This window comes from Dipodomys ordii, unplaced genomic scaffold (assembly GCF_000151885.1).
Source record: "Dipodomys ordii isolate 6190 unplaced genomic scaffold, Dord_2.0 Scaffold95, whole genome shotgun sequence".
Classification (NCBI taxonomy): domain Eukaryota; kingdom Metazoa; phylum Chordata; class Mammalia; order Rodentia; family Heteromyidae; genus Dipodomys; species Dipodomys ordii.
Genome location: NW_012267311.1, coordinates 3,623,942 through 3,651,397, shown reverse-complemented (window position 1 = coordinate 3,651,397; position 27,456 = coordinate 3,623,942). Strand labels below are relative to the sequence as shown.

Here is a 27,456-nt window from a genome sequence, read left to right as displayed (position 1 = left end):
ATGTTGGGCCCTACGTTTGTTCTGTGGGATGTGGGATCTCCCTTATATACCTATGGATCCATCTTCATTATTGCATTAATTATTTGGCAAGTGAAAAAGAGCCGCCAAGAACTAAGATCAGAGCATAATAAGACCTGTTGCCAGGTAGGTACTATGACCAGGCCTAAATGGACAAGCCCTCAACAAGGTTTATCTCTTCCCTTTCTCATAGTTTTGCCCCTTGATTTTTAAAATTTATTTTGGTACTAAGGTTTGAATTTATGGCCTGACACTTACTAGGCAATTACTTTACCATTTGAAACACATCTCGACTCCTTTTTGTTTGGGGTTATTTTCAGACGGGTTTTGCTTCGTCTCTCAGGGCCCAGCTCAAATCATGATCTTCCTGATCTTTACCTCCCAGTAGCTGGGATTACAGACACAATCCAGTATACTCATCTCATTTTTTTGTATGTTTTTCATGATATTAGAGATTGAACTCATGGCTTAGCGCCATGACCATACCCATCCATTTTGTTACTAAAATAGGGTCTTACTTTATCTAGGTTGGCCTCAAACTTGTGATCCACTTCATGAGTAGATTATAAGAATATGCCACCACGCACAGCACTCTTTGATTTTTTTGAGGATTTCCTCTTTGGGTCCCAGGATAGCTCCTAATTTGGGTCATGAGCCTAGTTGGTGTCCATTTTAGGGCCTTTGATGACTAAAATCATTTCCTTAATAGTATCATCCATCCTTTCATTTGTTCAATTTTCTCCTGTCTCATCCCACACTCCCCACAGAATTTGTCCAGAGAATGAAAGAAAAAGTTATAGAGGGGGCTGGGAATGTGGCTTAGTGGTAGAGTGTTTGCCTACTTTACATGAGGCCCTTGGCTCCACTCTTCAGTACCATATAAACAAAATATAATAATAATAATAAATTTAAAAAATAAATGCTGAGCTGGAAACGAGTATATGATTCATATTTTTAAAGTATATGGAGGAGCCTTAAAGTGAGCCAGAAATAAGTAAAGAAGGAAACAATTAAGGTAAAAAAGAAAGGGCATGAAAGGAAAATAGGACTGTCTAAATTGGAAAACAGAAATATTGGACATGTTTATAGAGTTTGTATTTTAAATATGAAAGAATACTATTCTAGCTTCACATTCTGTTTTTGTCTTTAAGCGTCACCGAAAAGTCAAACAAAGATCTAGAGATAGAACATCAAAAGGTAAAGTCACTATCTCTCCTTAGACTCCCTTCTACTTGGGTGAGGTCCCCATAGAGCCCAACGTTCTGTGAAACCTAGTTCCAGAATCCAGATGCTACTAATCATTGAAGGCCTCAATGACAATTGCTAAATGGAGACTCACTTGGGTGGGAATCAGTATCTAGGAATATTCCAAATGGTTCTCTCTTGCTTTCCCAAAAATGAAGAATGAGGAAGTAGAGATGTTACTGTGTTCTTTGATAGTTTTACAACCCTATGGAAGTCCCTTCATTTCTCAGTCTTCTTCTTTACATTATGGGCTTAACACTAAAGATCCTGCCACCCTTATCACGTGGTTATAAAAGATCAAGTGAGATTATCTATGGGATAGCAAGTTGTGAATAGTTCAGTTGTTTACAGATGTGACTTAGACTACAGATGTGATTATAGATTACCAGTCTCCTCTCAAAGGCCTTCAGCTTCCCATAGGATGCCCTGAATCCTTTCCTGTTCTATATAACATTGTGTCCTGGTTCTTCAGCTCAGATAACATCCCAGGAAGAGGCAGAGAAGCTTCGGAAGCTGCTCTCTGTCATGAAAAGGTAATCTCTTGCTCTTTTCAATCTCCCAACTCCCTCTCTGGCCTATGATGAATTCTTGGCCTGGCCTCAAGCAGGGATGAAGAGAGGAATAATGCCTGGAAGGGAAACATATGTAGAGGAGGCTAAGTGTCTGGTTGAGAGGGTTGCTAGAGCAGAGTCAAGTGAGATGTCTTAAGAGGGAAGAATCATCATCCAGTTCTACTCTGTGCTAGGGTCACAGTAACTCTGCAGTTCAGGATCGACAGCACATCATTTGTAAAATACATCACTGGAGTTCATACAACTATGAGACAAGTTATCCAGTCAAGAGAATGGATTTTGCATAAAGAAGTCACACTGTGGGCTAGGAACGTGGCTCAGTGGTAGAGCGCTTGCCTTACATGCTTGAGGCCCTGGGTTCGATTCCTCAGCACCACATAAGCAGAAAAAAAAGCAGGAAGTGGTGCTGTGGCTCAAGTGGTAGAGCACTAGCCTTGAGCTTGAAGAGCTGAGGGACAGCACCCAGGCCCAGAGTTCAGGCCCCACGACCAGACCCCCCCAAAAAAAAATAAAAAAAAAGAAGTAGTCACACTGTCATATTCTCTTTACAATTACACCCTTTCAAGGGCAGACTACTACTAGGTGTGCCTAGAACCTGCTCACTTTACCTCTTCTGGTCTATCTTCACTTCCAAGGATAGTCTAAAGCCTATCATCTTCTCTCTTTAAGATTTCTAGAGAATGGACTCAAATGATCACAAACAAGACCATACTAAAGCTACTAGCACAACTATGTTTATTACAGCATTATTTATCATAGCTAAGACATGGGGCCAACCCAGATGACCCTCAGTAGATGAATGGATCAAGAAAATTCAATATATATATATATATATATATATATATATATATATAAAATGGAGTTCTATGCCTCCATCAGAAAGAATGACATTGCCTCATTTGTTAGGAAATGGGAAAACTTGGAAAAAATTATATTGAGTGAAGTAAGCCAGGTTCAAAGGTCCTGTGGTTTCCCTTATTTTCAATAACTAGTATATGTCTGGGACAAGCAGAAAAGGTCAAAAGCTATGTACATATGACCAGATAAGATGATGTTAAGTGAAATGAACACCAAGATAGGGACACAAGTGTTTTTTTCCCTTGCTATTGTTTCTAACGTATTTATAATGTACCATGTGGGGTTTTTTTTTGTTTCTTTGTATGTTCCTCCCCCACGGTATAACCCTTGTTCTCACTGTATTGGATGTCGGTGCCCTCAATCTTGTATATACACTTCTTTAATTTGGGGAGGGGAAGGGAAAAAACAAAATGCTTAAATAGGGACATAGGGATACAGGTTGACCCACTGTAATAATGAGATGTACAAGACACTATGTTGAAAAACGAACTTTACAGTTTAGGTGGGGTAGGGGGGAGTGTAGTTGTGGAGGTGGGAGGGAAGGGATGGTAGGAGAAAAACAAAGGAGGAGGCAACGATGCTTGATAGGAAATGTACTCATTACCTTGCTCATGTAACTATAACCTTTCTATACAGTATTTTTATAATAAAAATGTATTAAAAAGATTTCTAGAGAATGAGACTGATTGTCAATGGGTACGGATAGTAGCAAGGACATACCATAGTTCTTGGAATGAGGACTTCATTCCCCACAGTTTGAATGCCTAGGCTTCAGGATGTTTTTTAATTTTTTTATTTTTATTGTGAGAATACCGTACAGAGGAGTTACAATTGCATGGGCAAGATAACGAGTACAAGCATTGTTGCCTCCTCTTTGTTTCCCCTTCCCATCCTTATCCTAGATACTTAGCCCAGCCCTTCAAGCATTCAGGAGGTGTACTTCTAGAACTTGTTGGGCTCGGGGTGGGGGTGGGGTCACCGTAGCAATCTCAGTCACAGGCTTCCAAGGAGGCAGATGCCCTTCACTGTTAACAGTTGCATGATTCCCTTCCCAGCCAGGGCTGGCTTCCTCAGGAGGGAAGCGTTCGGCGGGTCCTGTGTGCAGATCCTGGCTGCCAAATCTGCAATGCCATGGCTCTGGAGATTCAGCAGTTGCTGTCTGGTGAGAGCAAGGACTTCCCTTCTTTATCAGGGACATCACAAGTCCATGAAAGGTCCATGTCAAATAGGTCTTTAAAGAAGAATCAGGAGCTTTGTTCGCAGCCCACCAGAGAACATTCACCTGTACCAAGCCACACAGTGCCACAATTAATGGATCAGAAATCTTTAACTAAGACTACTGCCCAGGCAAGTTGTGCTATCAGTGTCCAATATCACTGGCCTGATTATCTCCAACGAGTGCAAGGATTTCAAGTACCAAGTGTATCTCAGGATGTAGGAGCTCTATCTTCTTCAAGTCTTGAGGAGCCTGGGATTCCTGAGAGTCAGCATAAGAGGAAGAAGAACAACTCCACATCTGTCCAGAAGAACCAAGGTCAGCAACTCTAAATGCTAGGTTCCCTCTCCTACTTTGGACCCAGAATTCCTGAACCTAAAACACCCTCCTACAACCTCACATCCTTTCACCTGTAATTACCATGTCTAAAAGATGCTTTTAAGTAGGAGGGTAAAGTGGATACATTTCCACATTGAGGACTTCCATGATCTGTAGGATGAGTCCCATGGCAGCTTGAACCCCACATTTTCAAAGCCTACAAAACAATCATGTCTTTGGCCTTTGCTGAAAAGATGAGATTTCATTCCCTTCCCTCTAAGGCTCATGGATGGTTAGCCAGTTAACCATAGAGCAGAAATATCATGAGCAAATTCCAAACCCTATTTCATGGTTCTGGCTCTACCCTCTCCACCTTTTGGCTTTTAAGTGTCCATTTCCTGGAGTCCACATATGACCTCAGTGTGCCATCTCTGGGCAATGTTCTTTAGTTGATATTTTACTGGTTGCTCCTAGATATAGCTCCACAACAGGGGAGCCCTGGACCTTTTCTCTTCAATGGTTTCTCCTACATCTCTGTACTGCCTAAAATTTCCTCCATTTCACTGTGTCACAGCTTCTTCTCCTACATTCCCAAACTTGGGCTTTTCCATCCAACCATCAATAAGCTCAGATCAATGTCTCACTTCTAAGTATGAAGTCTGAGGATAGCACTTGCTATTGAGTTGCTATATCCTGTGGGGCCTACCAGTTTCTAGAGATCTTTGTAGATGCAATGTAAGTTCTGACACATTCTGCAGCCTGTGCCAAAAGACAGAGTCCTCTTGTCCTGGAGCATGCACAAAGATTGCTAGAATTCTATCTCTAGAAATAGTTGAAATGGTTGATTGATCATTTCTGGGGCTTTCCTGCAAAGTGGCAGCAGTCTATCCCAGTTGCCCCTGCCCAGGAATAGCACATCCTTGATCTGATCTGATTCCTCAGAAGCCAGTGAGGACAGTGACCTATGCTGATACACTTTGGCAGCATGGCCAGACTACAGTTGCTTTTTCAGGCCAAAACAATGTGGCAGAGCCATATAGATTGTAAATGTGGGAAGAATGTTAGGCTATCATCCCTGCCTCCATTTGTAGTTGCTGGGCTGCAAATCACTTGGTATACAGTACTCCAGGGGCCCTGATAGCAACTCAGTTCTCCAGCCCTCTAGAAAGCAGGCCCCTAAGCCTGGAGGCAGAAATCAGCTCCCTACACAGATCAGGAAGTAGCTCCATGAATACAACAGGCCTTAGCCGGCAGTGAGCGTTTTCACAGATGCTGTTACTAATGACCCTGATCTGCCTGTGCCTTGTCTTAAGGAACCATTAAGAAACTGGAGATTTAAAAAAAAAAAGAAATTGGAGATTAAGTTTTCCTTCCTTCCAGGACTGCCTTTTCTCTATTTCGTGTCTCTTTCCAGCCCTTGGTTTTGGCAATTACTAACTAATCTTAAATCACAGGTAATGCTTAGGCCCATCAGAATAACTCTATCTTATCTGAACAGCACTGTATTAAGTTCTGGGCCATTCAAGATGCCAGTAGTTGAGGTGTATTCAAGGTGCCAGTGAGACCTGTATGGACAGTGTAAAAGGGTAAAGTACAGAGAGTGGAGATGGGAGATGGTACTTCTAGAGAGCCAGATGGAGCCTGACATCCCCCAATCACTCTATCCAAACTAAATTTCAATCTGAAAAAAGAAATCCTTAGAGATACATTTTGAGAAGTCTCATAAAGACAGAAGGGAACAAATTTTTTGCCATCCCAAGGAATACTCTTCATAAGAGACTTTATGTGGAGGATACAACCAAGGGGAAAGCATTGCTCCAGAAGCTCCCTACTCAATCAAGTACCCCACATCCCCAGGTACAGAATGGCTGCTTAAAAGAACCCTTGCAAACAACCTAAAGACAGTACAACAGAGATGATGGTAACCTAGTTCCAAAGTTCTGTCCACTAGGCCTCCAAGATCTCATTACCCAGTGAGGCCCAAGTACTTTGTGTATAGATAGAAACCAAAGTGAACAGCCCTATAAAATCCTTAGGCCCTCGCCCAGGGAATCATGGACCCAAGTATCACAGAAAGAGCGGTGTAGTACTGGTACTTTCCCTAGCCAGAGGAAACACTCTGTTCAGGTTCAAGGGCCATTAGGGAGAACCTGAGAACCCCTTACTTCCAATATATTTGGAAGAACAGAACTTTAGTTTAGCCAACATAGTTGCCTTCAGCAAATAGAGACTGTCAAGGATCTGGCTAATCTGCAGAACCACTATCTCTGTTTCTCTCTGATTGCTATTTCCTGCCAGTACTTTTGCCTCCAGAATTCCTTACGGACAACAAAACTAGATAGGAGTGAACTGAATGTCCATTAGAGAAAGCTGAATGGTATCACCCAAATAACAATTCCTGTAAATTCCCAACCCAAGGTGCCCAGGCCTTACAGGGCCAAATTATTGGGCCACCATTTGATGGGACAAATGAGTCCAGTATTTTGAAGGGACCACATGTTTCAAATCCAAACTTTTGAAGGTCAAATGTTTCAAGGCTATGGTTCCTAGGGCAAAAACTGGCAGGGCCAGCCCTTTCAGGACCACCCTTTCTAGGGCCAAGAATTGAGAGGGTCTGGTACAGGGAAAGACTACACTTACAAGTGCTCTTCTACACTTCTAGCAGATCCAGAAGTTGACTTGGACAAGATGACATTCTTTTCACACTGGATTAACCCTGAAGTGAAATGTCAAAAGCAGGAGGTACCCAGTCCTCCCTGTAAAGTGGAGACAGTGACCAAAGCCAGGTCAGAAGTTGAGAAGAATAAAATTGCCTACAAAGCCCAGGATTCAGTTCATTTGGAGAAGAGACCAAAGAACCCTAAGGTTCATCCTCTCCCTACTGAGAAGAAAAGCTTGATCTTCTATGATGCCCAAAGTACCCCCACCATCAGCTCCAACAACCTTTGCTACAGTTCAACCAATCCTAAGGTTGAATCTTTAACTCAAACAACTGCTCCCAAAAATTAACTTATGCCAGAAAAAAAAAATCTATCCTAGGTCTCAGTTCTCACCTCAGCAGAAGGTACTGGTTTATACAAAGAGAATATCCATTCCAAGCAAAAGGAGTGTGTAAATTTCCAAGCCATTGACAAGCTGTCAATGTTAATTTCCATCAACATGTAGCTGATGTGTGGTATTCTCCAAATACACTCTGTACCTAAAGCTAATAGCCACCTGTTTGTGTCTCCTTGTTTTCAATGCTATATGTGAAAAGGGATGTATAAAATACTTCCCATGGGATATAGGAGCTTAAATCTATATTTAATTTCCGATGGGTTAGCTTTTCATATGACTTTTCCTAGCCCCAGCATGAAATGTGTATAAAGGACTTAGGCAAAAGACAAAGGACCTTGTTTAAGGTGCATTGAAGATAAGGCCGGCTTGAATTCTGTCATGGTTCCACATGGTATGCCTGGGTTCTTACCAACTCAAGGAGGTGTTTTCATGTTTACTGAAAGCACACAGAAATGATAAATGTCAAAACAAATGACAGAATACCCCCTATTGTTTCCCTGTTAATGTCATAAGTTTTTTGGAGGTGAGGCATTACTGGGGATTGAATTTAGGGATTTGTACCTGCCAGGCAAGTGCTTTACCATTTGAGCCATTCCATTGGGTCTTAACTAGTTATATTCTTTATTTTCTAAAGAGAAACATTTTCTTGCCTTGCTTTATTAATAAAAGAGCAATTATAGCAATAAATTTAAGTTCTTCATATTCCTGTCCCAGTCTCCCTCCCCTAAGCTAGGGAGATTCTTTAGGCTAATTTACCTGGGAGCCTTTTGTGGATCTGTTGCTATTCTGTTGCCCTTTGCCTGCATGGAATAAAAGCCTCATAGATCCGTTGATAAGGAGGTCGTCAAAAAGTTCACAAAGGAAAATGACTTTGAGCTGAGTCTTGTACTTAGTTATTCAAGGATACAAATATTTATTGTTTCAGGTATTATGCCAGTCGCTTGGAGACCACAGCAACCAATACACAAGCCTTTTATAGAGTTCATGGACTCTGGGGCAGTCATACAACTGTTATTAGAAGCAATATGAAAAGAGCTAGTTAGAGGAAATAAGTGAAAATACATTGGGGGTGGCATTTAGTCTAGTTGGAGGCTTGGGGAAATTTCCTAGAAGAGGTGATTGTAAGCTGAGTTTCAAAGAATAAATAGAGTTAACCAGGCAGGAGGTCAGGTGTCAAGAGGCCCAAGTCAGGCTAAGAGTACATCTCGAGCATAGGTACAATGTATCAGAGGATGGTGACTCACTGAGAAATCCTTGTATAGTTGATAAAGTCTAAAATGTTTGAGGCTTGACAGGCTGGAGGATGAATGGCAGTTACCTATTCTTTGATTCTTTCAACAAATATGTAAAACACTAAATGCCAGGCATTTATATAGGCACTTAAAATACAGCCATGAACAAAAAGAGGAATCTCACATTGAGAGTGTGCTGGGGGAGGAAAAAGAAGAAGTCAAAATATACTGGGTTAAAAGCGAGCTGATACAGGCAAAGAACTGGTAAGAAGTTTAGGGAAGATGTGAATAAGGTACAGCTTTAATAGGAGCTCAGGGCAATTCTCACTAAGAAATTAACATGTTAGCAAGGACTAGAGGGAAACGAGATAGCAAGCCACATAGATAAACGAGGAAGAGAGCATTCCAGTCAGAAATTATAGCTACTGAAGATACCTGGAAGCTGCAGCATGCCTCACGTCACAGGAGACTGGAAACCTAAAACAGAGGAATCAAGGGATGACGTCAGAGCAATAAGGAGCCAGATGGGTATGAGGCTTGGGAAACCAATGCAAACGTGTTGGTTCGTATTCTAAAGAAATTGGGAGGGCTGGGAAGGTGGCTCAGTGGTAGAGCGCTTGCCTCGCATGCATGAGGCCCTGGGTTCGATTCCCCAGCACCACATAAAGAAAAAAAGCCGGAAGTGGCACTGTGGCTCGAGTGGTAGCCTTGAGCTGAAAAGCTGAAGGACAGCGCCCAGGCCCAGAGTTCAGGCCCCACAACCGGACCAAAAAAAAAAAAAATTGGGAGCACATATTCAGTTCTGACCTATGTTTTTAAAAGATCACTTAGGCTCTGGGGCTAATGATAGACTGTTAGGGATACTGTTTGATAGAAACTGAGAAATAAGTTACAAGGGCACTGTAGTAATAGTAGGAAAAGATAATAGGCATCTATAGAAGCTGGATTCCTGATAGATTGAACATGGACAATTAGTCAAGGATGAAACCAGGGTTCTGAAAAATTAGAGTTGCCGTTAATTGATGTGGGAAATCTTGACATCAAAGTAGTTTGTATATGTATTATCTGGTGGTGGTAAAGGCTAGGAAATTGGAAGCTCACTTCTGTACAGTCTGAGATGAAGATTGTACCTCCAGGTATATACACTGATTAGACAACTTGGGCATATGAGCCTGGAGTTAAGAAAGATCCCAAGTTACACACAGATAGACAGGTATAATAGTAGATAAATAGATAAGACAGATGATAGATAGACAACCATGAGACTATATATGGCCACCAAGGGAACAGTATAAGTGAAGGAAAGATTCAGGGCCTGGACCCTCTAGGACTTCATTTTTTGAGAAAGGGAAGAAGCAGTGAGCAGAGAGGAAACTGGTAAGCAATACAGCCGGTGAGGTAGTAGGAAGCCAGAGAATGTTGCATCCTTGAAACAAAAAGAGGAAAATATTTCAAGGAGAAAATGATCAACAGAATGAAAAGTTGCTCATCAGTCAAGTAAGATGAGGACTTGGAATAGACTATAGAATACAGAAATCACTCATAGCCTTGAGAAGAGCAGCTTCAGTTGAGCAATGGCTGAACAGATGTGTGGATTCAAGATGGAATGAAAGGAAAGTTGATTGCGGACTTTTGTATCATAGAAGTTCAGACAAAGGAGGAAATAGCTAGTAGAGGGTCTGAAAAGATGTTTTTGCGGAGGCTTAGCTTGCTAGATGTTGATGGTAAAGATACAGTCAAGAAGTATCACTGGATTCACTAAAGCCAGGAGAATGTCTGAAACAATGCTAGAGTGCAGACCAAATGGAGGGGCTATATTCAGAAAAAAGTACAGACATTTTACTGGTGGTATGAATGGATGCATAATGGAAGCATAGAAGAAAGTTACTCTACATACAAGTGAGTGTGGGCAAAGGGATAAGTCAGGAGCTGGGGAAAAGTTATGGCTGTTGGTGACTGCAAAGTAAAGTTGGAAAACCAGAGGTGGAGAAAGGTTGTGCAAGGTTTCTATTAGAGCCTAAGGAGCTGGTGGTGGTGGAAGAGTCTAGATGGAATGGAAAGGTCGTTGAAGCTGGGCACCAGTGGCTCATGCCTATAATTGTACTTACTCAGGAAGCTGAGAGCATCTGGAGCATCTAGGTTCAAAGCCGGCCTGGATAGAAAGGCACCATTTCCAGTTATCCAGCAAAAGGCTATACTTGAGGTATGGCTCAAATGATAAGAGTGTCAACTGTGAGCAAGAATGCTAAGTAAAAGCATGGGGCCTTGAGTTTAAACCCTGGTATCAGCACACACAAAAACAGGTGGTTGAAGTTGTCAATCCTGTATGTGAAGTGTAGTTCTTGGAACCCTGGAGCAGCAGGAGAGTTCCCAGGGGAAGTTCTGAAGGCATGAAGTCTGAGGAAGAGCATGCACTGGAGACAGAAATAGGACCAGAGTGGCATCCTAGTGCTAAGTAGGGACCGGGAAGGATTTGGAGGTGGATGAAAGAAAAGAGGAAAATGGGAAGCAGGATGACAAAAAAAGCTGCCCTGAGCACCTCACATCCCTCAGCAGGTGGCACCACTGCCACATCCAACCAACCAACCCACGAGAGCCAGGGGGTGGGGGGAGAATGGCAGAAAGTGCTGAGTTCCTGATGATGTGGTATGAGAGAAGGGGCACCCTTGGTGATGAAGGAAATCCTGGATCAGTCACCATTCCACCAAACCAGGAAGAAGAGTCAGGACTTGCTTCATCTGACAGGAACCCACTATTTAGCACAGTGTGTACACCACCAGCAGGATGCAGAAAGCTCAGATGGGAAGAAGCATGGGTGGGTCCCTCCTCTGAGGGTGGTTGTGTGCACAAAGATGGGCATCCAGCCCTACGTGGTCCCCAGGGAAGAGAGACATGAGGTCTGGGCCTGCTGAACCAACAATCTCCAGGTGTTTTCCTGAAGCATCTTCAAAGATCAAAGGAGGTCATGTGACAGGCACATCCTCTCTGCATGCTGAGAGTTGGGCAGAGAGCCCCAGAGCTGGGAGACCAGGGGGCCCTACAAATGAAGGGAATTGACTAGGAAGGGTCACAGTAGCCTCAAGTGGGAAGCTGGGTTAATGTGCACACATCCTGGTTTAGGGTGGACCCAGTCCTTCCCATGGTCCCCACAAGCTTCTGTTCCTAGCAGATTTCTACCAAGGGAATTTGGACAAATGACCCACCATGGTTGTTCAACTTTTGCAACTCCCCTTCCCCTATTCTACCCTGGCAGGGCTGTCACAGGAGTGAATGTGAATGTGTGAGTTCATTTCCTTGTTTTGTTACATCCCAGCATGCCAGCAGACCCATGGGACTCTAGGTAGGAGCAGAGAGTCCGCACCCCACTCAAAATGTCAGCGTGTCACAGATCCTCAGACTCCTATCTCTATCTGTCCACTTTAATTCTAGTTCTCTCCTCTGCATGCTTGGAAAGAAGAGAGCATGGAGAGGGAAAAGAAGAGGAGGTGAAGGAAGTGAGGAAGAGAGAAAAGAAAGGGAAAGGGGAAAGGAGAGAAGAGAAAAGAACCTCTCACCCCTAAATTTCCACATCCCTTGAATCCTGTCTTTCAATAGCATTAGTTTAACCTTTAGCCAATCTTCTTGTTGCCACCCTATACATGTCTTTCTAGGCTAAAATCTTGGAAAAATGAACACCATAGTTTAAAAAGCAAGTTATAATTGTACTCATATTACACTCTATTATGATCTAAAAAACTTGAAAAGGACAGTGACTCTTCTGCCAAAGTAGCCAAATGTCATCAAGATGACCAGACATGAAGACTGGAGTGAGGGAAGGGACAGAACCACTTAGGAAAGCTGTACCTTTCCCCATGGAACTGGCAGAGGAAAGAAAGGAAATGCAGGTAAGAATGAGATTTCCAAAAAGGTTGAAATGGTGAGGTAAGAGAACTCCAAAGAGAACTTGGAGCGAGTTGGAGGTGCGCAGGACACAGCAGTCTTTCCTTAGTAGAGGACAAGGAGGATTCCCACTTGGTATAGACTCTAGCTCTAGTCAAGTGCTGGCTCTGAGGAATGAGGGATCCCCAAAGAGCATCACTAGAGGGCACCAGAATATTTTTCTTTTTTCTTGTCAATTGTGGGGCCTGAACTCTGGGCCTGGGCACTGTCCCTCAGCTCTTCAGCTCAAGGTAAGTGCTCTACCAGTTGAGCCACAGTGCCACTTCCAATTTTCTGGTAGTTTATTGGAGATACGAGTCTCGTGGTCTTTCTTGCCCAGGCTGGTTTTGAACCATGATCCTCAGATCTCAGTCTCCTGATTCGCTAGGATTACAGGTGTGAGCCACCGGCACCCAGCTGTCCACCACCATACTATTTTTGAAGGTGGTGTTGGTGTCACATGTGTCCTTTAGCTATTCCCATCTTTCTTCAGCACCAGAAACTGGCCAAGGACCACATAGGCCTTGCCAAAGGCTCTTTCCTTCAGGTTCTTGCCTAGGACTTCACCAATGCCAGTCAGGTTCTGGAACCTGACTTCATGGTCTCTACCATGAAGACTTGGTATTTTGGAAAGGTTTTATATATATATATATATATATATATAATTTGAGGCAGGGTCTTGCTACGTAGCTCAGATAGCCTTGAACCCTGCCTCAGCCTCTTAAATGCTGGAATTCTAGGCATGTGCCACCACACCTGATTAAGAAGTTATCTCCTCTTCCCACCATTGGTCTACTCCCACCAGTCGGTGTTCCTTTCTGTGTTAGACATTGGTTTAAATCAATATACAGTAACATGTACCCACAGTTATAGCATAATGTTAGGATGACTGTCATGGATATTTGGAGCTGAGGTCTTGGGTAGTAAAAGAATTTACCATGCCAGGGGACTAGGAGAAACAAAGATTTATTAGGAATTGGTACAAGAGACAAAGTTAACTAAAAGCGGCACAGCTGTTCACAGACAGGTTCAAGAGTAGGGTTTATGTCTTTGGTTAGATTACTTTTGATTAGCTGTTGCCTGTTTTGTGGAACCTAATGACCGGCTGTCTCTTTCTCACACTGTGATTTAAATTTCCTATGTGCAATTGGCTTGAGCCCTGGTTTTCGTAACTCTTTTTCATCTGGCCTGTTTCCCAGCTTCTACTTGCTTTTCTCTACCTGAACTCCATCCACCTTGTCATCCTTCACATCAAGTATTCTTTCCTTTTGAATTTTTTAAAAAGTTGGTTTGGGTTTTTTAAAAATTAACATTTGGAGGAACTTACCAGTGGTTCTGGACTTGTCTTTGTGATAAATGAAAAGGGATTTTTTAAATGCCTAAGACCATAAGCACAAAAAAAACATCAGAGAGGGGATGATAGGAGATGAAGAAGGAGGATCAGTAAAATTTTACAAAGTGGAAAACAGGGGGGCTAATGGTATGGTAATAGATTTTATAGACAACATGACCAATAAAGACAATGAAGTAGAAGTAAGTGAACCAGAAGTGAGGCAAGATGGATAGATGAGACAGGGAAATTATATTATTTTTTAATAAATATCAAAAGGTCAAGACTCAGAAGTTAAAACTCAGGAGTAAACTGAAAAAATAGTTTCCTCTCCCAACACACCTTTTTAGTGTTAAGTTTCAAGACTAGGAGATATAGGAAGGGCTACCTAAATCTGCCTTCTCCTTTTAAATACAGGTGGCATGATCTAAATCTGCCTTTTCCTTTGAAATAGTAAAAATCTGGTAACAATGCGTAAAGACAGATAGAATGCAGAATTAGAATCTGGCAAAAGAAAGTCCTAAAGGTTAACTGGGTTTTGAATGGGCCTCACCTATCTTATCCACTCCCAATTATTGTCTATGGATGAGGACTGATAGAACACCTGAATTTGCTCCCTGCTCAAAAAGTATAAAAGCTATAGATAAGAGCCATCATTCTGAGTCTTCAACTCCCATTTCCTGCAATGAGAGCAGCAAATGTTTTTCTTTTCCTTCCTATTTTAACCCTGTTAAAGGGTTAATAAATCCTTGCTAAAACTTATACTTTGTAAGACTCTCTTTTTTGGTGTGAGACACCTTGAAATGCTTTTCATGGTGAGTTTCGAGAACCTAGTATTTTACCTGGAAACTTAGAAGCTGAGGGAAACCCTCATCCATCCTCTGGTGACAGAATGATAGTACTTTGAAAAGTCTTAGGGACCAGAAGCAGTACATACTTTTGAAGATGAGGATTTGTAAGGGACTAAGAAGATGAGAATTAGTTGAAAATTAATATAAGAATGCAGACCATTGGTATTCTATAGAGCTAGGTACTATTGGCTCATACTTGTAATTCTAGCTACTCTAGAGCTGAGATCTGAGGACTGTTATTCAAAGCTAGCCCATGCAAGAAAATCCAGGAGACTCCTATCTCCAATTAACCAACCAAAAATCAGAAACCAGCAGAATATACATTCTTTTTTTTGGGGGGGGGTCCGGTTGTGGAGCCTGAACTCTGGGCCTGGGTACTGTCCCTCAGCTCTTCAGCTCAGGGCTAGCGCTCTACCACTCGAGCCACAGTGCCACTTCCAGCTTTTTTCTTTTTGCTTATGTGGTGCTGAGGAATCGAACCCAGGGCCTCATGCATGCAAGGCAAGTGCTCTACCACTGAGCCACCTTCCCAGCCCCCTTAGAATATACATTCTTATCAACTACACATGGGGTATTTACAGGATATTCTTAGTCATAAAAAGAAACATAAGAAATTAAAACAAATGAAACTGGACGTAGTGGTATATATTTGTAATCTTAGTTGCTTTGGAGACAAAGAGAGAATAGTGGTTGAGGCTAGCCAAGGCAGAGTTGATGAGATTCTATCTAAAGAACAAGACAAGCATGGCCACATAGATCCGTAATCCCAGATACTCAGAGGTGGAGGTAGAAAGAACATTGTTTGAAGCCAGTCTGGGTAAAAATGTGAGATTCTATCCAAAACAAAACAAAAGCAAAAGGATATAGGGACATGGGTAGGATAGGGGCACAGATCCCTAGTAAGTAAGAGGTTGAGTTCAATTATTAGCACCATAAAAAGGAAAAAATATAAAAGATATTTGAAATGATAAACTATGAGTGTAATGGAATTTAAAGAGAAAGATGTTTGGAAAAACCTTAATTTGGAAATTAAATGAAATAATACTAAATACTCATGTCAAAGAAGTCTCACAGGAGAATTGAATATATTTTGAACTAAATGAAAATAGAACATGTCAAAATGTGTGGGAGCAGCTAGCATATCGCTTGATTAAAATGTATAGCATTAACTGTCCATATCAGAAAAAAGAAAGATTTCAAAACAATAATATCTATGCTTTTACCTTAAGAAACTGGAAAAAATTCAACCCAAAGCAAGCAGACAAAAAGAGATAATAAAGAGCAAAATGCAAAGAAATTAAAAGTCAGAAAATAACAGGGAAAAAATTACTGAGAATTCAGAAACCAAAGCTAATTCACTGAGACAGTCCATAAAATCTGCAGAACTTGAGTTATACTGACCATTTACCAATAGGATGACCGACAGAAGGGGCATCACAATAGGCATTACAGAAATCAGAAGAACCTGGACGAGTCGGCCTTTGCTCTTTCCTACTTTGCAAAGATCAGACTTCAAGGATTCTCTACAGGGAACATGAAATATTCCTCTTGTCTCTTTAGGCAGGGGGTAGAACTCACTGTGGGAGAACTGATCACTTACACAAACATATCCATCTTGTCACGGATGGGTTGAGCATTAGCAATTACTCAGCTCTGCAAATCCTGAGGAAATGTTTGGTAGTACTGTGATAAATAGAATCTCCATAATACCTTACCATCCAATTGAACTAAGATTTATACTTTAGTTCAATTGGCCATTCCATTTATCCTGGCATTCCATCCCAAGGCTGAGCAACAGGCTTGGGATTTAGGATTTAGGTCCTTTTATCCAAAATTTGTATCAATTCCATATGAGTTTTAAGAGGTGTTCATAATGAGTTTAAATTTAGAAACAAATAACTGCAGGATTTGCATTTGCTGCCTTCTGGTAGACTACTATCAATAAGAATATAAATTGAATGATTTCATCTATAATCAGTAGAGGTTTGTTGATTACACCTGGGAGGCTCTGCTAGAAGTAGCTAGTCAACTGGATGCCACTAACAGGATGGCTTTGGAAAATAGGATCACCCAGACATATTGGCAAAAAAGGGAATACTATGTGTTATTCTGGGAAGAAAAGGTTCATCAGGTACCCGACCTTCCAAGACCACCATTAAGGTCTTACTTTCATTGGACTTCTTGTCTCTTAGTCCATCCTTTGAACTTGGACAGATGAGTATGTTTCTCACAATGACCAAGCTGGTGTTCTTGGGAGATATTATCCCAGGAACTTAAGGCTGATTCAACATTTAAAAAGTCAATCAACTTTCTACCATAGTAACAGTCTAAAGAAAAAAAGTTACATGAACATACCAATAGAGGTACAAAAAATATTTGACAAAATTCAACATCCACTCAGAATAAGAGCTCTCAGAAAACAAGGAGCAGAAGGAAATTTTAACCTGATGAAGGGCATCTACATCTTTTCTATAGTAGCAAAAGACAAAAGATGTCTATTCATGCACCTATCCAAGATCATTCTAGGAAGTTTTAGGCAATGCAATAAACAATAAAAATAAATAAAAGTAATACATATTTAAACAATTGTTAGTATATCTAGAGAACATGATTATCCACATAAGAAGTTTCAAGAAATATTTGAAGAAGCTCTTGTTCCTGGCTATTACTACTACCTTTCTCTCTCCTTCCTGGCTTCCTGAGGTAAACAGTTCCACTCCCTCCATCATGATGTTATATTTCACTACAGACCTATAGCAATGGGGTCAAGTCACCCTGGACTGAAACCTCAGAAACTGAGAGTCAAAACAAATCTTTCCTCCTTTAGGTTGATCTATCTCAGATATTGACTCATATAGCAGAGAGCTACTTAACATACTATCTAGCTTAGGGATAAGCACTCTGTGTATCTCTATTACCAGTATTGAAGGAGGGACCAGATAGATGCTTCAGAGATGTTGAGTTTACAGATTTTTCGTTTCTTCTTTTTTTTGGGGGGGGGAGGAGGTTCGGTCGTGGGGCCTGAACTCTGGGCCTGGGCGCTGTCCCTCAGCTCTTCAGCTCAAGGCTAGCACTCTACCACTTGAGCCACAGCGCCACTTCCGGCTTTTTTCTTTTTGCTTATGTGGTGCTGAGGAATCGAACCCAGGGCCTCATGCATGCAAGGCAAGTGCTCTACCACTGAGCCACCTTCCCAGCCCAGATTTTTCTTTTCTTCTGTTTGAAAACTTTCTTACAAAGGCAAGTCATCCTGGAGGATTTTCAGAAATCTTATGTGTTGTATAAATAACAATATCAAGGTGTAACAGGAATAGACACCAAAATCTGTTTATAAGTGTAGTTTTAGTTCAGTAACTAACCAGGGTGCTTTCAGTTAAACAAATTTTAAAACAACAATTTTTCTTTCTCTCTTATTCCCCTCCTCCAACCCTTCATTCTTCAAGTGAGGGAATTTATGAATGTCTTTATGGCTCCAGCTGAGATAACCATACTCCTTATCTTATTGACCATGGAAATAAAAGAACATTTGGGACAACAAGGAATACAATTCTGGAGATGAACACCAGAAATTGGAAAATAAGCAGACTTAAGGCCAGCATATGGTCCAAAACCACACCTCAGCAGTACCTCCAGAAGCCCCTGCTCCTGAGCTTTCTATAAAAACTACCTTCTCCTTCTACTCAGTAGGATTGTGCTTCTTGCTGAGATAATTGCTCATGCAATCATCATTTTGTCTAGGAGAATTAATAAACTTTTATTTCCTTTTCTCCAAGAACTCATTCTCATTACTTTTGAATTACCATTGAATCTAGGGAAGCTGTATTTCATCATGCAGAAAACTAAAATGTGAAAATTGATAAAAAAATATAGGTGTGATGAGTATGGAAGTGACATTGAAAACATATGCCCTGTTTTATAGATTTACAAAAGTCATGTCAAACAAACAATAATCTCACAAGCGAATGCCAAACAACCAGAAATGGGGATATTCAGCTACAAACACCAAGTGTTTTGTGATTTAAGCAGGCAGGATGCTATAATGTGGGTAGAAACTGCTCTGGAAACTCAAGTCTTGGACAAAGTTCCAGAAGTAAATGGCATTAATGTCCCTCCATGAAAGGTTACAATCTCTTCTCACCCACATAGATTGAGGGCTTCCATTCCTTCCTCCCACAATGTTATTTAAAGATACTGCCACTTCTTATTCCTTTCCACCTACCTCCTGAAACATCAAATCTCTCCATTTCTTTTTTTTTTTTTTTTTTGGTCCGGTCGTGGGGCCTGAACTCTGGGTCTGGGCACTGTCCCTCAGCTCTTCAGCTCAAGGCTAGCGCTCTACCACTTCAGCCACAGCGCCACTTCCGGCTTTTTTCTTTTTGCTTATGTGGTGCTGAGAAATTGAACCCAGGGCCTTAGGCATGCAAGGCAAGCGCTCTACCACTGAGCCACCTTCCCAGCCCCAAATCTCTCCATTTTTAAACTATAAGGATGCCCTGCCCTCCCTGAAGTCTGATTACATGGTTCTCGTTTAATTTTCAGGAGAGGTAGAGGAATTGGTGGAGGTTCTTCTGTACTAACCACTGTTTCTCACCAGCTACCAGAGCCCTCAGTTTTCTGGGAACAGGTGACCTGACAGTTCTGGTGATAGAGCAACACAAGGCAATGTGGTAGTAAAGAGAAAGTGGGAAGTAGACACAGCATGTGAGTGTGGCACGTATAGATGCAGACTATGTAACCTTGACGCAGGACCACACACCATCCACAGACTGAATCACCACTGCACTTCCCTTGGGAAACAGAAGGGCTTTGTGATGTAATCAGCGTGGCTTGATTCTGCCCTCTGTGAGGTGGACATGACAGGGTCCAGCACTCTCATTATTCATAAGGACCTTGAGCTCTTAGACAGAGGAATGGCTGGTTTCTTTATGCTAATAAGATTTAGACCATGTTGAGTGCTTCATGTGTTCTGATAGATGTTGAATATCCCTTGTATTACTATGTCTTCTTCTTCATAATTATCCTAATTATATGGCAAATGAAAAGGAGTTACTATGGAGTGAGGCTTGAACCTAAAAGAAGCTGCTGCCCGGTAAGGAAATACTCTGACCACAACTGAACTAATTTAAGACTTTGTGTCTTTGTGTACTGGTATTGGGGCTTGAATTCAAGGCCTTGAATTCTTTTATTTTTCTAGTTTCCATTGTGCTTTATAACATTTTTTCCTTTGTTTTGGGGTTTTATGTTTTTTTGTCGGTTGTGGGGCTTGAACTCAGGACCTGGGCACTGTCCCTAAGAGTCTATGCTCAAGATGAGTACTCTATGACTGAGCCACAGCTCAATTCCTAGTTTTTAGGTGGTTATTGGAGGTAAGAGTCTCAAAGCCTTTCCTCAATCTGAGGACTGAAGCTTCAAACCTCAGTCCTCAGATCTCAGCCTCTTGAGTAGCTAAGATTGCAGGCATGATACACTGGCACCCAGCACTTTTTATTTTATTGTTATAAAAGTGACATACAGAGAGGTTATGTTTCACAAAGGCCTTGAATTCTTGCTCATATTTTTAACTCATGACTTAAGTTTTAGTTCCAGTTAAAACTTTTTAGCAGAAGTACTTAGAAAAGAATGAAAGAAAGTAATTCGAAAAGTAAGACAAGCTTTCTCGGAACATTTATTTATCAAGTTGTCTTGGCAATGTAGACTAATTGAAAAGCCAAGAACCTCTCTCTTTGGCATGGGTTTAGAACTATATATCAAAACATCCTCACAGGATGTCAAAAACCCTCCCAAATGTGAGATTTTTCAGTTTTGTAAAGCTGTGTAAGCAATAGTCTTTGGGTTGTCAAAAATACTCTTCTGGGCTGGAAAGGTGGTTTCATGGTAGAGTGCTTGCCTAGTGTGCATGATGCCCTGGTTTTAATTCCTTGGTGCCACATAAACAGAAAAAGCCAGAAGTGGCACTCTGGCTCAAGTGGTAGAGTGCTAGTCTTGAGCAAAAGAAACTCAGGGACAGTGCCCAGGTCCTCAGTACAAGCTCCAGGACTGGCAAAAACAAAAACAAACAAACAAAATCTTCCAAGCTGGGTGCTGGTGGCTCATGACTGTAATCCTAGCTACTCAGGAAACTAAGATCTGAGGATCATGGTACAAAGCCAGCATAAGCAGGAAGGCCTGTGAGACCCTTATCTCCAGAAAAGTGGGAGTGGCACTGTGGCTCAAAGTGGTAGAGCTCTAGCCTTGAACAAAAGAGGGAAAGTGCTCAGGCCCTGAGTTCAAGCCCTACACCCAACAAACTACTTTAAAAAGCCAGAAGTGGCACTGTGGCTCAAGTAATAGAATGGTAGCCTTGAGTACAAAGAGGCTCGGACAGAACTCAGGCCCTGAGATCAAGCCCCACGACCAGCAAAACAACAAACAAATAAACAAGAATCTTATGAACTTTCCTTCCTGGACTGATTTCAAACTATGATCCTTAGATCTCAGCTTCTGGAGTAGCTAGGATTACAGCCATGAGCCACCAGCTCCCAGCAAATATTTCTTTCTGAGATATCCTTAGCTCCCTGCAGAACTTGTTATTAGAGTGGGGACAGGAGGAAAGAGAATAGTCTCAAAGTGAATCAAAGACATTCAGAGAAGAGAATGTTGGGGTATAAAAAAGATGGAGTACAGGGAATCCTCTTTAGATGCCTTTCCTGCTAGGGTTTCTCTACTTTCAGGGCTTTCCTTCACTTTCAAATAAACCACCTTTTATTTAAAGGGTGGGGAAAGGCAAATAGAGTAGAGTGTATAAATATGGGCAGGCACACAAAAAAAGGAAAGGGAGATGTTTATGATCTTTATCTTGGACACCAAAAATGTGAAATGGAGTTCCAGCCTCACATGCTAATACTCTTTTCCCTCTTTTTAGCATCATCGAAAGGTCAGGCAAAGGGCTAGAGCATCAAGAGGTAAAGTTCCAATCTCTCTTCTGACTCCCTTTGGGAAGGCAGGCTTCCCATAGTTCTCTGTGACCTTTGGTGCCAGGATGATATGTGTGCTGTAACCACTAAAGCTTCACAGCTCTGGATGGGAAATCAGAATGGTCAAAAATTGGAAATGTTCCAAGAATTGATGAACTTTGGTAGATGTTCTTAACTTTATCATGTACTAGTTTTATGACCCTGTGGAATTAATCTCTAGCCTTATCTAAAGATAGGTATATTATTAAAAATCCTCATTCATAGGAAATTTAGAGGTTCCTCAAAAGACTAAACATAGAAATTCACTATGACCCAGCCATACCACTATTGACATCTACAAAGATCATTACATGTCGAGATATGGCAAAGATACTGGCACATCCATGTTCACTGCTGCACTATTCACTATAGCCAAGTTAAGGAAACAGCCCAGATGCCCTACAATAGATGAGTGGATCATTAAAATGTGGTGGCTATACACAATTGAGTTTTACTCATTCATTAGAAAGAATAAAGTTATATCACTTGCAGGGAAATGGATGGACCTAGAACAAACCTTGTTAAATGAGGTAAGCCAAGCTCAGAGAGACAAACAGTACTTTTTCTCTCATATGTGGAAACTAGATACAAAATATAACCAGACATACCCTAAACAGGACTTTAGGCATCTATACACAGTCAGATTAAAGGAGGATACCCGTAGGGGAGGAACCTGAAAATGAATGTTCAAAATACTATTTATCAAAACAAATTCCAGGAAATGGAAACATGGGAACATTGTGGGGTTTTTTTTGGTTATTGTTGTTGGTGTTCATTTGTTCTTTTGTTACTTTTCTTCATGCTGTTCAGTATACACGAGTTACCTATGTAACTGTGGGAAAATGACTTATGAAATAGTAAGCCTTCTGTACAACATCTTAATAATAACAAAAATTATATTAAAATCCTCACTCATGAAATTGGGTCAGGGACAGCATGTTGTAACTGGTATATACAAACATGCCTTAGAACATTGGCTCTTATATTTTCAGTGTCCTCTCACTAAAGGCCTAAATGTTTAGCTACCTATAGAATGTCCCTGAAATATTCCTATAATGCTGTGTCTTGTTCCTCAGCTAAGAGACTTATCCAAGAAGGTGAGACGCCATGGGAGCTGCTGTCTGTCATGAAAAGGTGATTTCTTACCCTTTGCAGCCAGGTCCATGAAGAATTCTTGGTCTGGCATGGGGCAGGGATGAGGAGAGGGATAATGCCTGGGAAGAGACATACATGAAGGGAGTCTACTTGACTGGCTGAAAGGTTGCCCAGACAGAGTGAAGTTCAGGTGTCTCAGGAGGGAAAAGCAGGTCACCCAATTCTACTCTGTGCTAGGGTCACAATAGCTCTGTAATTCAGGATTCAACTAGTGTATCATTCACAAAAGAAATTATATGGGTTGAACTCAAATTATGCAGCCAAGAGAATGGATTCTGAATAAAGAAGTCATCAGGGTCAGCTTCTCTTTACAGCTAGCTATGCTAGGGCAGAGTCCCAAGGCTGAACTTTTCTCACATTGGCTTCTGTGATCTGACTTCAGGGAGGTCACTTCCTGGGCCTTACACTTTCAGAGGACAGTCTGCCATCTTATTCTTAAGGTTTCTTAATATAATGGGTATAGTAGCATGAATATCTGCTACTTCTCAGAATGAGGAGCTCCTACAAGGAGCTCATTTTCCACAGTGTAGGCCTAGAGAACCTGTAGGACTGAGAATGGTGCAGTATCCCCAGCCCCACACTTCCAAGGAGGCAGAATCCTCTATTGTTAACATGCTTCTCTTCCCAGCCAGGGCTGGCTTCCTCAAGAGAAAAGCGTGCGGAAGCTCCTGTGTGCAGATCCCCACTGCAAAATCTGCAATACTGCAGCTCTGGAGATTCAGGAGTTGCTGAAGGCTGACACCAACCAATTCTCCACCACTTTACTGGGGCCATCTGATATAAAGATGTTGCCCAGGTCAAACATGTCTTTTGAGCAGAATCTGGAGCTTCATTCCCAGAACTCTGGAGATATTTCACTGGCAACTGTAACCCCAAGACAAACAGAACTAACAGAACATTTAGCTCAGCCAACCAATGTAGTCAGCATCCAAGAATACTGGGCTGATCATCTCCAACTAGTGCAGGACATTCAGTTGCCAGAGACGTCCCTGGACTCAGAGATGGTGGCTTCTTCAAGATTTGAGGGAACTATGATTACAGTGAATGAGCAGGAGATACAGATCACTGCTAACTGTGCCCAGGGGAACAAACAACACTATCGTCTAAAGGCCCAAGACTCTTTTCTGCCATTGAACTCAAAGATCACTAAACAGACACATCCTACAGCCTTGCACATAGGTTTATTCCTCCCTACCCACCTGGCATTCCTGTGTCCTGAAGTACTGAGGCTTCTCGAAGTACATGTAAAAAAATGGATCCACTTCCAGAAGTGGGGACTCCCCAGACGTGTGGAAAATTCTCTAAGGGAGCTTATGCCAGATCCAACTTTGTTTTGCCTATCTAGAAAAAACCTACAGACTTGCTCCTTCCCAAGTAGTACTTCTAAAGTCACTGCTCACATAATTGGTACCATACCCTACCAGTCCTGGCATTCATGTTTGGCTTATCAGCACACACAATCCCTCTGGGTTTCTGAGTGGTCTGTTACAAGCCTAGGGAAAAGAGTCCAACAAAACCAGAATTGTAAGGTACACCCCCTGCCCTGTAGAGCAGTGGCAGTAATAAGTGGCCACCGTCCACTGCCTAAAAGACAGACTAATGACTCAAGGAGCAGCGTGTGGCAAAGATACCACCAGCTATTCTGTGGCCTACCTTCTCTACACAGTGAGTCCCTGGTTGCCATTTTCTTAGGCCCTCAACGACTCTCCAAAAATATGTCCAAGCTGTCTTTGAAGGATCTTCATCTCTTCAAAGACCTCTCCTACCTCCCCTTGCTGAGTCAGCCTGGCCTTGTGTTAGCTCAAGTCACCCCCTCCCCACCTTGTCCAAATGGGGAGTATCCAACCCAGCATCAGGAGGCTCTGATCACCGTCCCAATTCTGACTCTGGCTGAGTGTGAAGCCTTAGAATGGCACCTGCTGCAGAGGCAGCTCCAGCTCCAGTGGGGCCTGCCAGCTGCCTTGCATCCATCTCAGCATGCCCAGAGCCCCGTGCGGTGTGAACTGCATAACAAAGTCCAGTCCTGTGAGATTGTGAAAGCTTCCTGGTCAGGGAAGCCCTTCTCAATCCTCACCAGAGAACTCCACTTCTTCCCAGAGCATGCCCACAAGCTACTGGGATTCCACCTCCAGAAACACTTGATGCACCTTCGCTGGGGCCTGCCTGAGAAGATACAGAAGTCCATCCAGTTGGTTCATTCCTCCACTGGCCAGCAGCCCCTGTCCTGGAGCAACAAAGCCCTACCCAACATGAGCATCTCCAAGCCTGGGGCCCCAGAGGCTAAAGGAGATGGTTGTCTCTTCTCCCCCATGATTTCACAAGTGTCTGTCCCCATGCCACATTTTTTTGTCCAAGCTCAGGCAATGTTGCAAAGCCACATTGATTCCAAATGTGGGCAGATTCACCAGGGCAAGGTCCCTGATCTTGTATACAGTTCCTGGGAATGCAGAATTCCTGGGGTGCTAGCAATGGCTCCCTTCGCTGACATGCTACAAGGGCAGCCTCTGGAGCTGCAGGCAGCAAGTGAACCTGATCTATATCACAAAGTGATGCCCTGTGAGCCAATGGCCCTTGGCCAGCAGCCAGAGGCCTTACTAGGTAGTGTTATTGAACACCATAAGCTTCCCCAAGCCCAGTCTGAGGAGACCATTGAAAAGCAGACCTTACCAAGTGCTGCCACAGAACACCAAGAACTGCTCCCAGCCCTGTCTGAGGAAACCATTGAGAAGCAGGCCTCACTGAATTCTGCCATCGAATACCACGAACTGCCCCAAGCCCTGTCTGAAGAAACCATTGAGAAACAGGCATTACCAACTGTTGGCACAGAACACCAGGAACTGCTCCAAGCCTTGTTGGAAGAAACCATTGAGAAGCAGGCCTTACCAAGCGCTGCCACTGAATTCCATGAACTGTTCCAAGCCCTACCTGAAGAAAACATTGAGAAGCAGGCCTTACCAGGTGCTGCCACTGAACACCAAAAGCGTCCCCAAGCTCTATCTGATGAAACCATTGAGAAACTGGAGACAACTTTACGGCATAAGTATCTGGCCTTCCTGTCAGGCCTCCCTGCTCTTTACTCTGTGGCTCTCTCTAGAGTTACATCACCAATAGCCACTAACCAATCTGTTATCACAGAGATGGTGTCTAAGTCTATTAAGATCCCACAGGAGCCTCTGGTTCAGATGCTCTCCCTTGAAGCCTCAGTCAAGAGCCCTGGACCATGCTTTCAAGATGATAACAAACCTTGTGAAGTCACTGGAGAAAAATCCCAGCCTGAACTACAGGTGGAAGCCGAAACAGAAAGGGCACCTCCCAAGAAGCAGGCACTTTCTGTCAGCCCTTGCTTACTCAATACACATATGCTTGCTAAATTAAATTTCCACCTGAAGAAAAAGGTCCTAGAGATACAACTGGGAATTCCTGAAGGTGCAAGAAAGTCCAGGAAACCAAATGTAGCAGTTCCAGAGTACAAATGCTCACAGGAGTGTCTTCAGAGTAAGAAACACCAAGGAAACACAGTGCTCCAGGAACTACCTCTAGACCCTCCTCCTGCTTCAAAGTGGCTCTGCCCCAAAGAAAAGCAGGCCACTGAGCAGGCCACTGAGCTAGAGGCAATACAGCATAACCAAAAGCACCCTGGTCTGAAAGCCGTGCCCTATGGTTCTGCCCCCTGGGTCTCCGAGATCTCTCAACCTAGTAGGGACATGACTGAGGCTCAGGTGCTTTGTGTTCAAGTTCAGACCAATGTGAGCCACCCCAGCCTGGAGAAACCCCGAAGTCCTGAGCCCCAAAGCCCTGGGAAAAGCAAGGACTTAGCCCATGTGTCCATGCTGGCAAGAAAGAGAGAGGACCACCCAGAGAAGCTCGAGGCAGCAGGAGACCCTGGAGGAGGAGATGCAGGGTTTGAGCTCTCCTCAGCCACTGAGGACAGACCCCATGCCGAAGTCCAGAGGCCAGAGGGGATACTCCTGAACAAGATACCCCAAGGCTCATGGCGGTGGAAATACAACTTTCATCCTGTGAATCCCTGCCAACACAGCTCCCAGAGTCACCCACAGCCAGAGTCAATTCCCAGAGGAAGAGAATCTGCGCATGACTTGCCTCACAGACTAAGCAAGTCAAATGGCATCCTCTCACCTGAAAGGACCCCCAACAACGTGCAGCCTGTGGCAGCCCACGCTCCCCAGGGCCAGCCTTTCCTGGACCAACCAATTCAGGATCAGCTTTTGCAGAGCCCAGCTTGCAAAGGTCAGGTTTTGAAGGGGCTCATGAGGCCGGCCCCTGCTCACAGGGAGACCAGATTTGCAGACACTGGCCTGAGAAGTAAGATAAAATCTTTTCTATACCGTATGAGCCCTGAGATGAAAGGCAAAGGGCACCTGGAATCCACATCCTGTACAGCTGGCAAGGAAGCCAAACCCAGAATGGAAAATGTCCTAAGCAGCCTGGCTCATGCCCCAAGTCCCATGAAGAGAACCAAGACAAAGAAGCCAATGGAGCACCCCAAGGTCCAGCCTGATCCTACTGAGAGCCCAGTGGGCACAGCCTCCTTAGCAGGTCCTCCTTCCCCAGGCAATAAGCTTCGCCTGCGCTCCAGACCACAAGGCTCTGCCCCAGTACTGGGCCAACCCCTCCACTGCCCTCGACACTGCCCTCAAGTGGCTTATGCCACCCAACCAGGGAATACACCTTAG

At 42.9% G+C, this 27,456-nt stretch overlaps 1 protein-coding gene across 1 annotated transcript; it reads left to right on the top strand.

Moving 5' to 3' along the window:
• On the top strand, positions 1-27,456 carry LOC105993339 (protein FAM205A-like). Its single transcript, XM_013026573.1, has 5 exons — positions 1-144; positions 1,170-1,215; positions 1,736-1,796; positions 23,391-25,350; positions 25,711-27,456. Exons 1-5 carry the CDS (start codon positions 1-3, stop codon positions 27,454-27,456), a joined length of 3,957 nt encoding a protein of 1,318 aa, XP_012882027.1.

Coding starts and splice junctions, on each gene's coding strand:
- LOC105993339 (XM_013026573.1), top strand. CDS start 1: ATGTTGGGCCCTACGTTTGTTCTGTGGGATGTGGGATCTCCCTTATAT. Junction 1,797..23,390: donor CTGCTCTCTGTCATGAAAAG/GTAATCTCTTGC, acceptor TTCTCTTCCCAG/CCAGGGCTGGCTTCCTCAAG. Junction 25,351..25,710: donor CCCTTGGCCAGCAGCCAGAG/GCCTTACTAGGT, acceptor ATTGAGAAGCAG/GCCTTACCAGGTGCTGCCAC.